The sequence below is a fragment of the Sardina pilchardus genome, chromosome 18 (genome assembly GCF_963854185.1).
Source record: "Sardina pilchardus chromosome 18, fSarPil1.1, whole genome shotgun sequence".
In the NCBI taxonomy this organism is placed as follows: Eukaryota; Metazoa; Chordata; class Actinopteri; order Clupeiformes; family Clupeidae; genus Sardina; species Sardina pilchardus.
In genome coordinates this window covers 14,914,647-14,927,126 of record NC_085011.1, presented here as the reverse complement: position 1 = coordinate 14,927,126, position 12,480 = coordinate 14,914,647, and the positions used below count along the sequence as shown (strand labels likewise).

At 42.4% G+C, this 12,480-nt stretch overlaps 1 protein-coding gene across 1 annotated transcript; it reads right to left on the bottom strand.

The window, feature by feature from the left end:
• Nucleotides 1–8,529: 8,529 nt before the first annotated feature.
• LOC134064470 (uncharacterized) lies at nucleotides 8,530–10,053 on the bottom strand. Its single transcript, XM_062520392.1, has 3 exons — nucleotides 9,684–10,053; nucleotides 9,320–9,514; nucleotides 8,530–8,813 (listed from the first exon to the last, which is right to left on the bottom strand). The coding sequence occupies exons 1-3, from the start codon at nucleotides 10,051–10,053 to the stop codon at nucleotides 8,530–8,532; spliced, it is 849 nt and encodes a 282-aa protein (XP_062376376.1).
• Nucleotides 10,054–12,480: the final 2,427 nt, after the last annotated feature.

Here is a 12,480-nt window from a genome sequence, read left to right as displayed (position 1 = left end):
CTGACATTGGGATTGGGCCTTTGTGTGTCTGAGCTCCACTCTCTGTTCCGCCACAAGAGCACTCATCTCTCTCAGCACAGTGTGGATGTCAGGCTGGCAGGTCTGTTGGGTGGAGGCTGTGTCTGCATCTTCAGTTCTCTGAGCTGCACCCATAACCACATCTTCTCTGGTCTCTGCTTCACCATAGTGGCCCTGGTGAGTGATGTCATTGTCACTGATGGTCTCTCCTGTAGGATGTGTGTCACCCAAACAGCAGCACAGCAGCACCAGCAGAGCTCCACAAGTCTTCATGATGGTGGACTGAACAGTTCTTCTGTTCAGTGTCTTCTTGTGATTCTGATTGTTCTTGCTCTCAAACATATATACGGTGAGCTGGCTACATATTGCCACATGGTGTCCTTGGGGCATGCAGATACCCATCAAACAAACACAGTTGTAAATTATACACGTGTGAGATGTAGGCCATGTGTTGTGTTATTAAAAGCAGCTCAGGTGTGTGTTATTGGTCAAAGTGGTGATAATTCCACCATAAACCACATCTCATTGCAAGACAAGTATCTTCATCCATCTGATGAAGAGGACGATCTGCACTTGAGTGATCATTGCCAAGCTGTCTGTTACTACTGGTTAAGGTCTCACTGATGATCTGATAGGCAATAGTGTCCATACATGTATCAATCCCTGAGTTTGTATACGTGCCATGAGTGGGTGATATGGAGTTAATAGAGCTTTTATCTGCTGCTTTACGAAGATTAACTGTTCATTACATGCTATCAGTGTTGTACTTATAAATGAAGGTGTGCACGTGAATTATAGTGCTCATGTTTCCTTGTTGTTCAGTGGAGGGCTGCTGATTGAGGAACCAGGTACTGTTTGACTAATCATGTTGAATGATGAGTTATAACACATGTGGGAGGATTGGTTCTCTTCTTTGATCATGACACAAGGTTGATTTATTTTGAGGGACAAGCTTACTCTTTTTTTCACTGGATTGGATTAGCAGCAGATATTCTGATGTAATAGTGTTCATATTCTCTTCTCAGTGTAATTCATTGCACTTAAAACAGTTTTCTGTGTGTTACTTTGAAACTGAAAATCAAACACTAAACATGGCCATCATTATTATTTTTATTAAAGAGATACAAAACAAAACATCGAAACAAAAGAAAACAACTTTCCTTAGTGTCATTTGTGTATTCATTTAAATCCAGAATAAGAGTGAATTGTGATGTTGCAGTGAAGTGATGACTATAGCAGCCAGAACGTGTTCTTCATGGAAGTGTCTGTATCTGTGTGTTCATTTGGGTGATCAGGTGCTGTGTCTCCTTATACACCATTCTTGTTAATTTCTCAGCATTTGAACATTAAAAATCTCACTCAGAAAACACAAACTGTTGGTCAAGTTTTAAACAGTCCTTCTCACATAGGGAAGAGCAGGTGGCCAGAGAAGGTGGTGTGGCGGTTCTGACTATCATACACCCATGCATTGGGCCACAGCTTCACATAGACCACATCTCTCTCCTCCAGCAGCAGAGAGGCTCCGTTTGAGGGATTTACACCGCCACTTGTTTGATGACAGTGAGCAATAACAACATGCTCTCCATTTTTATGAAGAGAGAGTCCTGTAGCTGTAGATGATGATCCTGAACCACGCAGAAACACAACAAAGTGGTAGACCCCTCTTACCGGAGCTGTGAAGACCCCTGTGACAGATAGAAATTCAGAATAGAGAAAAATGAGACATAATAGACAAAATATTTGAATTATACATGTATTGTTTTCATGTTTATGACTGTCTTTTCCTTGTATACTGATTAAAGAAAAGACACATCTGCTGCTATGTGATTGCACTGGTAGCTCCAAAAATCAGGTGAACATGTTGTTTTTACATAGGATGAGTATCAGCTAAGATGATCCCATGACATCCCTTTGTGTACTTTGTAACAAATTGATTGTCATATGACCATTTTTGTTTTAATCTATGTTTATATTTATAGTTCTTAGCAGATGCGTTGAGCAAAAGCTCTTCAAATTACCATAATAGACATTACATTATCTGAGATTAAACTTCTTATCTAAAACCAATAGATAACATTTCTTATCTAGAACCAATAATCATGTCCCTACACTGGCTTCCAGTAAATCACAGAGCTGACTTGTTTATGTCATTAAATATTTTTGATATGTTTCAGCAATATACACACAAACTATCTAAGTGTGATATAAATAAGCAAGCAACAATAACAAATGAACATAATATTGCGTGTGCACATTACATACAGTCAGCAGTAGTTCCAGTCACAATAACTTGTTGGTTTAGTACCTGTGTTTGGATTGTAGCCATCTCCAACATTAGTGAAGACGTGTCTGTAGACCAGGGGAGTAGCAGCTGAAAAGGGCCCTGTATTTCCATAACCAGACGCTAGCAGTGATGCAGAGAAAGACACTCTCCTCTGCTCTCTCTCGTTCTTCAGATCAGCAACTTGACTCACAGTGAGGCTCAGATTCATTGCATGAGCTGAGGACATCACACACACGTACACACACACACGCATGCACGCACGCACGCACGCACGCACACGCACACACACGCACACACACACACACACACACACACACACACCGTCCAAACAGAGAGAAAAAGAGAGAGAGAGGCTAAATTAGCTAAACAGTTGTAAATTATATACCGTAATTGTATAATTTCCCAAATCATTAATTTGGGATTAATAAAAACTATTTATGTACCTGCATTTTCACTCTTTAGTTGTTCCACCAGACTCTCACTGGCCCTCAGTCTGGTCTCCATGGTCTCTGCTTTATGCTCGCTGGCCCTCAGTCTGGTCTCCATGGTCTCTGCTTTATGCTCGCTGGCCCTCAGTCTGGTCTCCATGGTCTCTGCTTTATGCTCGCTGGCTCTCAGTCTGGCCTCCACAGCATCCACCTGTGTCTTAGTGTACCTGAGCTCCACTCTCTGCTCCATCACAAGAGCAGTCATCTCTCTCAGCACAGTGTGGATGTCAGGCTGGCAGGTTTGTTGGGTGGAGGCTGTGTCTGCATCTTCAGTTCTCCGTGCTGCACCCATAACCTCCTCTTCTCTGGTCTCTGCTTCACCATAGTGGCCCTGGTGAGTGATGTCATTGTCACTGATGGTGTCTCCTCTAAGCTGTATCTCAGCCAAACAGCCGCACAGCAGCACCAGTAGAGCTCCACAAGTCTTCATGATGAACCTGATTCTTCTGTCTTCTTTTGTGTACTGATGGCTCTTGCTCTCATATTTATATACTGTGGCCTGATGACATATTACCAAGTGGTGACCTTTGGACGTTCAGATATTCATCAAACAAACAGAATCGTAAACAATGCACACGTGAGCTATAGCCCATGCGCTGCCTTGTTTTATGAAAAGCAGAAGGTGTGTGTGCATGAACACGTGTGTGTGTGTGTGTGTTTGTGTGTGTTAGAATTTGAGAGGTATGTTGATATGTTTTGGCAAATCTGTACCTCATTTTATTTATTTTGGATCTGGCCCAAAAGAACACACAGTTAACAGTCTAGGTGACTAGTAGTAATGTTTACCTGAAAACAGATTTGAAGAAAACTGCTACTTACAAATCACTAACAGCAAGAAAAGGTTTAAACTTACACAATGTGCCTTAAATATTCTGCCAGTACGTGTAAGGCCTACAAACCACAGGCAAAGCAGAGGGCTTGAGTTCATCACTCATCTGTGCTGGACTGACCTGTGACCCAGACTGGGGTTGTGCCACGCCGTGAGATAATGTGCCAAGTTGACACAGAGAGTGAGTAGTAGAATGGGAAGTTTCTAGTAGGTCACTAAATAGCGGGAAGAAAACTGTGTCTTTTACTGTCTATGGGGGGGGGGGGGGGGGCGGTCTGGGCTCAGCTGCTGCGCCTACATCAAAGGTCCTCAAGATTAAGCAACTCTCATAAATGAATAAAGATCATGTGCCAGTGCCTCCTTGTTGTTTAGTGAAGTGCTCCAGATTACGGGACAGGGCACGGGACTGTTGGTCAAACACTCAAGGGGGTGCAAGTCGACTCTGGCTGCTCCTCATCAACCCCTAACAATGACCCACACAACGCTGCCAAAACAGTTTAGACACTGACAAAGTAGATAGGTTGTAAATAATGTTGTGCACGTGCTGTGTTGATGTACTTGTGTGGCCTGAATTTAAAGTGATCTCATAAATGAGTAACATGCCACTGCTGATAGATGACCAGCTCTGCATTAAAGGTGCAGTTAGCGATCATACACCATAATCATAATTTTTGTATGTTTACCGGAGGGTGATGATTAGGAGTCAATAACTCACGTGCACGCTGTCATTTATGAGTACAACACTGATAGCATTTATTCTTGGGAACCTCTGATCTTCATAAAGCAGCAGATATGAGCTCTATGTTTCCTTGTTGTTTAGTGAAGGGCTGCTGATTGAGGAACCAGGTACTGTTTGTCCAACACCTGCATTAGGTGCCAAAGGGGCGTATGTGTGCATGATGTCCTGCTGGTTACCCTGAAGTGACATGTCTGTGATTTATTTGTCTCACATCACAAACACAGCTGAACCAGCTCCATGGTCAGTTCATCAATAAAAAATGCTCGACATTGTTGGTAAACATTCCACCTTTTCAGAAATTCTAGATTGCTCTGACATATCATGTTGAATGATGTGTTATTACATGTTGATGGATTGGTTTTCTTCTGTTGGATCATTCTTATCTGCAAGATTATTTTGAGGGACAAATTTAACCTTCAGTTTTTTACTGCACCGAATATTCAGTATTTCAGAATTAGTGATCATATCTAGTGTCTCTTCTCCGTGTAGTTCATTGCACTTAAAACAGTTTTTCTGTGTGTTACTTTGAAACTGTGAGACTGAAACACTAAGCATGGCCATCATTGTTATTTTTATTAATGAGATACAAAACAAAAGAAAACAATCCATCCTTAGTGTCATTTCTCTGTTAATTTACCTCCAGAATAAGAATGAATTGTGATGTTGCAGTGTAGTGGTGACTATAGCGGCCAGAACGTGTTCGTTATAGAAGTGTCTGTATCTGTGTGTTCAGTTGGGTGATAAAGTGTTGTGCTTCCTTGTACGTCATTCTTGTTCATGTCTTAGTATTTGTATTTTTAAAATCTCACACAGAAAACGCAAACTGTTTGTCAAGTTTTAAATAGTCCTTCTCACATGGGGAACAGCAGGTGGCCAGAGAAGGTGGTGTGGCGGTTCTGATGATCATACACCCATGCATTGGGCCACAGCTTCACATAGACCACATCTCTCTCCTCCAGCATCAGAGAGGCTCCGTTTGAGGGATTTACACTGCCACTTGGTTGATAACTGTAAGCAATAACAACATGCTCTCCATTTTTATGAAGAGAGAGTCCTGCACCTGTAGATGATGATCCTCCTCCATGAAGAAACACAACAAAGTGGTAGACCCCTCTTACTGGAGCTGTGAAGACCCCTGTGAGATATAAATTCAGAATAGAGGAAAATGAAACATAAAAAATATTGAAATAGGAGAAGACAGCATGCCTTATACGGCTAAACATATTTTTGCATTGTTTTCATATTTACACATATTTACACACATGTCCTGTGCTTGCATGTTCCCTCCTCATCAACTTGTGCCATGAGTAAACAAAACTAGATTTTACACAGCTAGTTTCTGCCATTTATACGGGACACCTGTCATATTATTCTCCCGCTCATGCATCTCATCAACTTTTGTTTTACATGCAACACCCATTGTTGATGACGCACCCTTGGTTTGGTTCAAAAGTGGTGGAAATGCGGGCTGCTTCACTAAATAGCATCAAGCTTTAAACAATTCTGAACAGAACCAGTTCAAGAACGGGTGCTTAGTTGGTGGAAAAATGCCTTGAGATGGATTAACATTGTTACTCTATAGATGCGTTTGAAAAGGACTTTGAATTACCAACATAAACATTACATTGTCTGAGATTAAAGTTTTTAATCTAGATTCAGCCAACACCAGCCACAATAACTTACCTGTGTTTGGATTGTAGCCATCTCCAACATTAGTGAAGACGTGTCTGTAGACCAGGGGAGTAGCAGCTGAAAAGGGCCCTGTATGTCCACTACCAGACGCCAGCAGTGATGCAGAGAAAGACACCCTCCTCTGCTCTCTCTCCCTCTTCAGATCAGCAACTTGACTCACAGTGAGGCTCAGATTCATTGCATGAGCTGAGGACATCACACACACAAACATAAATGCACACACACACACACGCACACACACACACACACACACACACACACACACACACACAAACACACACACACCGTCCAAACAGAGAGAAAAAGAGAGAGAGGCATTAACAAATTAACTACTGTAAACAGTTGTAAATGTTGAATTATATACAGTCATTTCATAATTTCCAAATTGTATGATTTGATTTAGGATTAATAAAAACTATTTCTGTACCTGCATTTTCACTCTTTAGTTGTTCCACCAGACTCTCACTGGCCCTCAGTCTGGTCTCCATGGTCTCTGCTTTATGCTCGCTGGCTCTCAGTCTGGCATCCACCTGTGTCTTAGTGTACCTGAGCTCCACTCTCTGCTCCACCACCAGAGCGCTCATCTCTCTCAGCACAGTGTGGATGTCAGGCTGGCAGGTTTGTTGGGTGGAGGCTGTGTCTGCATCTTCAGTTCTCTGTGCTGCACCCATAACCTCATTTTCTCTGGTCTCTGCTTCACCATAGTGGCCCTGGTGAGTGATGTCATTGTCAGTGATGGTCTCTTCCGCATGTGTGTCACCCAAACAGCAGCACAGCAGCACCAGCAGAGCTCCACAAGTCTTCATTGTGGTGAACTGAACAGTTCTTCTGTCGTCTTCCTCTGATTTCGATGGCTCTTGCTCCCAAACATATATACTGTGACCTGGCTACATATTGCCACATGGTGTTCCTTGAGACATGCAGATATCCATCAGTTGTAAATGATGCACTCGTGAGATGTACTGTAGGCTATGTGTTGTGTTGTCAAAAGCAGCTCAGGTGTGTGTTATTGGTTAAAGTGGTGATAATGCCACCATAAATCACATCTCACTGCAAGACATGTATCTTGATCCATCTGATGAAGAGGAGAATCTGCACTTCAGTGATCATTGCAAAGCTGTTTGTTACTACTGATTAAGGTATGTGATCTCAGGCAATAGTGTGCATACATTTATCAATCCCTGGCTTCCCTGAATCTCTGTGAGTTTGTTAGACTCTGATGTCTTAGCATGGGCCTTCATATTAGATTTAAATTAAGTGAAAAGAAGATCTTCAAAGTAGAAGTACAATGCAGAGAAGAAATGTATAGCATGTTGTGTGTATCTAAGGATCATGTGAAAAACACATGTGGATGAGACTGTACAGACCTGTTTCAAGATTGCCTCTACTGGTTTGAGTTTGTGTTTATACGTGCCATGTTGGGTGATAAGAAGTCAATAGAGCTCGTATCTGCTGTTTTACGAAGATCAAAGGTTCCCAAGATTAAAAATGGGATCAATGTTTATAAACTGAGATTGATAAATTAAGGTGTGCACATGAATTTCCTTGTTGTTTAGTGGAGGGCTGCTGATTGAGGAACCAGGTGTGTGTCAAACATATGTATTAGGTGGCAAAGGGGTGTGTGTGTGCTGGTTACCCTGAAGTGACTAAAATACATCTCTGTGATTCATTTGTCTCACATCACAAACACAGCTGCACCCCCTCCATGTTCTTTTCTGAAATTCTAGACTGCTCAGACAAATCACGTTGAATGATGTGTTATTACACATGTGTACCCATTACTCATTTAGATCTAACGACTGGCCTTTGGCCATAGCAACCATTCATTAGTAACAGCAGTTTGTCCTGTAAATTGAGAAATTAGTTGAAATGTGTCTGGGGAAAGTAGTTCTACAAACAAGACAGCTCTAGCGATAGAACATTTTAATTAATCGGAAATGAACACAACGCAAGTGGTAACGGTGGAATAATCGGGATAATGGACTTCATGCCGTTTGATTATACAAAGTTAATACAAAAAGAGCATAGGCCTACTATCAGAGTAAGATTGAGAATGCCACTGACAGCAGAATTTTTTTTTTCTACGTTCAAGTCTCTTCTCAATCCTCCACCACCGCCATCAGCTACTTCACTGTCAGCAGATGACTTGCAAAATGCAAAATTTTTCACTGAGAAAGTTGCTAAGTGCTCAGTTTGATGACCCTATAAGAAGTTTTATTCATAAGATACAAAACAAAAGAAAATAACCTTCCTTAGTATCATTTTTCTATTAATTTACATCCTGGATAAGAATGAATAGAGATGCAGTTTAGTAACCCTAGCAGCCAGAACATGTTCTTTATGGAAATCGTTGTACGTGTTCAGTTGGGTGATCAGGTACTATGCTTCCTTATACTCAATTCTACCAGTTTCTTAGTATTTGTAGTGTACATTAAAAATCTCACACAGAAAAACCTGTTCAAGTTTTAAACAGTCCTTCTCACATGGGGAACAGCAGGTGGCCAGAGAAGGTGGTGAAGTGGTACTGAGCATTATCATACACCCTTGCATTGGGCCACAGCTTCACATAGACCACATCTCTCTCCTCCAGCAGTAGAGAGGCTCCGTTTGAGGGATTTACGCTGCCGCTTGATTGATGACTGTAAGCAATAGCAACATGCTCTCCATTTTTATGAAGAGAGAGTGCTGTAACTGTTGAAGAACCTACTCCATGAAGAAATACAACAAAGTGGTAGACCCCTCTTACTGGAGCTGTGAAGATCCCTGTGACAGTTAGAAATTCAGAATAGAGTAAAATGAGACAAAAACATATTTAAATAGCCTAGGTGAAGACAGCATGCCTACTTATACAAGGTAAAATGTATGAATGCATTGTTTTTCTGTTTGTACATGTCTTGTCCATGTATATTGGTTAAACAAGATACACAACTGTTGCTACAGAATGATGTTGTAATGATGGCTCCAAAGAACAGATGAATACCAACACCACTCATGTTCTCACACTGATAGCCTTTTTTCACCAACAGAGAACCGGCACCGTTCCCATTTGCTAACCAACATGTGAACCAATTGGAGATGTCACTTTGATTGGTTCCTTTTTTACGAGACAACTGTCATATCATTCTCCCGTTCATGTATCTCATTAACGCACCCTTGGTTCGGTTAGAAATAGGTGAAAATGCGGGTTGGTTCACTAAATAGCACCAAGGTGATGTGATGTTCACATTACATACAGTCAACAGTAGCACCAGTCACAATTGGTCAAGTACCTGTGTTTGGATTGTAGCCATCTCCAACATTAGTGAAGACGTGTCTGTAGACCAGGGGAGTAGCAGCTGAAAAGGGTCCTGTATGTCCATTACCAGACGCCAGCAGTGATGCAGAGAAAGACACCCTCCTCTGCTCTCTCTCCTTCTTCAGAACAGCCACCTCACTCACAGTGAGGCTCAGATTAATTGCATGAGCTGAGGACAACACGCACACAGACACACACACACACACACACACACACATTCACCGCCCAAACAGAGAGAGAGAGAGAGAGAGAGAGAGAGGCATTAACAAAATAACTAAACATGTTGAATTACATTCAAAATCATTGATTTAGGATTCATTTATCAACTATTATTGTACCTGCATTTTCACTCCTTAGTTGTTCCACCAGACTCTCACTAGCTCTCAATCTGGCCTCCATAGTCTCTGCTTTCTTCTCCATGGCCTCCACCTGGGTCTTAGTGTGTCTGAGCTCCACTCTCTGCTCCACCACAAGAGCGCTCATCTCTCTCAGCACAGTGTGGATGTCAGGCTGGCAGGTTTGTTGGGTGGAGGCTGTGTCTGCATCTTCAGTTCTCTGTGCTGCACCCATAACCACATCTTCTCTGGTCTCTGCTTCACCATAGTGGCCCTGGTGAGTGATGTCATTGTCACTGATGGTGTCTCCTCTAAGCTGTATCTCAGCCAAACAGCCGCACAGCAGCACCAGTAGAGCTCCACAAGTCTTCATGATGAACCTGATTCTTCTGTCTTCTTTTGTGTACTGATGGCTCTTGCTCTCATATTTATATACTGTGGCCTGATGACATATTACCAAGTGGTGACCTTGGGACGTGCAGATATTCATCAAACAAACAGAATCGTAAACAATGAACACGTGAGTTGTAGTCCATGCGCTGCCTTGTTTTATGAAAAGCAGAAGGTGTGTGCATGAACATGTCTGTCTGTGTTTGTGTGTGTGTGTGTGTGTGTTGGTGATATGTTTGGGCAAAATCATACAGTCAAAGCTGTGCCTCATTTTATTTTCCAGGGTTTTGGATCTGGGCGAAAAGAACACACAGTTAACAGTGTAGGTGACTAGTAGTAATGTGTACCTGCAGACAGATTTGAAGAAAACTGTGCTACTTACAAAACACTAACAGAAAGAAAAGGTCTAAATTCACACAATGTGCCTTAAATATTCTGCCAGTACGTGTAAGGCATACAAACCACAGCCAAAGCAGAGGGCTTGAGTTCATCACTCATCTGCGCTGGACCTGGACCTGTGACCCAGACTGGGGTTGTGCCACGTCGTGAGTTAATGTGCCAAGTTGACGCAGAGAGTGAGTAGTGTGTGACAAGTTTCTTGTAGGCTACTCTAAATAGTGGGGAGAAAACCGTGTCTTTTACTGTCCATGGGGGGTAAATGGCCGGTCTGAGGCCAGCTGGACCCGGAAAAAGACGACGACGGAACAACCGGATGCTCACCACACACCAGCAGGAGGTAGACGATGAGGCCACCATTGTGTGTTTACATGTGCTGATGTGATGTGTGTTTACAAATGTGTTAATGTGATGTGTGTTTACATGTGCTGATGTGATGTGTGTTTACAAATGTGTTAATGTGATGTGTTTACAAATAGGAGGTATGTCAAAAGAGATAATAAAAAGTTAATATCTTCTGCTTGGCCAAGATCAAAGGTCCTCGAGATTAAACAGTTGCCTTTACTCTCATAAATTGTTAAAGACTATAATGCTTGCGCTTCCTTGTTGCTTAGTGAAGTGCTCCTGATTTGGGCCATGGGACTGTTGGTCAAACACATGCTAGATCCTCGAGATTAAACAGTTGCCTCACTCTCATAAAAGATTATTACGTCTGCATTTCCTTGTTGTTTAGTGAAGTGCTCCTGATTTGGGCCACGGGACTGTTGGTCAAACACGTGCCAGGTCCCAAGAGAATGTGACTCTGGGTACTTTTCATCAACCCATATAATAATGACCCACACAACACTGCCAAAACAGGGTTAACTGGGCTGCACTGTAAACGATGTTGTGCTTTAAGTTATCCAATGCAATGCATTAGAAAGACCTTGTGGCGCTCCAGTGTTGAGGGTCAGAGGGCATGATGTTGTATTGTTAACCTTGACTGATTCAATTCTATTCCTCATGAAGTCCAGTATCCAGTGACACAGAACTGAGTTGATGTTCATGGCTTAATTAGAAATAGCTTTACCTTTGATGATTTTGCCAAACATATCACCAACAAACATCTCAAATTCATATAAACAGAAAGTCACTTTCTCATCAATTTCCCTCAAATTGTGTCTGTCTCTCTCTGACACACACACACCCACGCACACACACACAAACACCAGCTGCCTTTCAAAAAAACAAGGCGGCACATGGACTACAACTCACGTGTGCATTGTTTATGATTCTGTTTGTTTGATCAATATCTGCACATCCCAAGGGCATCACTCGTTAATATGTCATCAGGCCACAGTATATGTTTGAGAGCAAGAACAGTCATAATCAGTACACAAGAAGATGACAGAAGAATTGTCCAGTTTCATCATGAAGACTTCTGGAGCTCTATTGGTGCTGCTGTGCTGCTGTTTGGCTGAGACGCATACGGTAGAAACCATCAGTGAAAATAATATCACTCACCATGGTGAAGCAGAGACCAGACAATATCAGGTTATGGGTGCAGCGCAGAGAACTGAAGCTGCAGACACAGCCTCCACCCAACAAACCTGCCAGCCTGACATCCACACTGTGCTGAGAGAGATGAGTGCCCTGGTGGTGGAGCAGAGAATGGAGCTCAGATACACTAAGACACAGGTGGAGGCTTTGGAGGCCAGACTGAGAGCCAGCGAGAAGATGGTCGAAGAGCAGAGAGCGGAGTTCAGACAGACTGAAGCCAGACTGACAGCCAGCGAGAAACTAGTGGAGCAGATTAAAAGTGAAAATGAAGGTGAGGTATATCTGGTTCTGTTGATCTGTTGGTTTTTTTGTTTTGCTTTTGGTATTTACTTTGCATGTGGCTTTTATATCTCTTTCTCTCTCTCTCTCTCTCTCTCTCTCATCAGTTCAAACAGTGAATCTGAATGTCACAGTGCGCCAAGTAGAGGAGCTGAGGAGAGAGAGAGAGGAGAGGAGGGTGTCTTTCTCTGCCTCA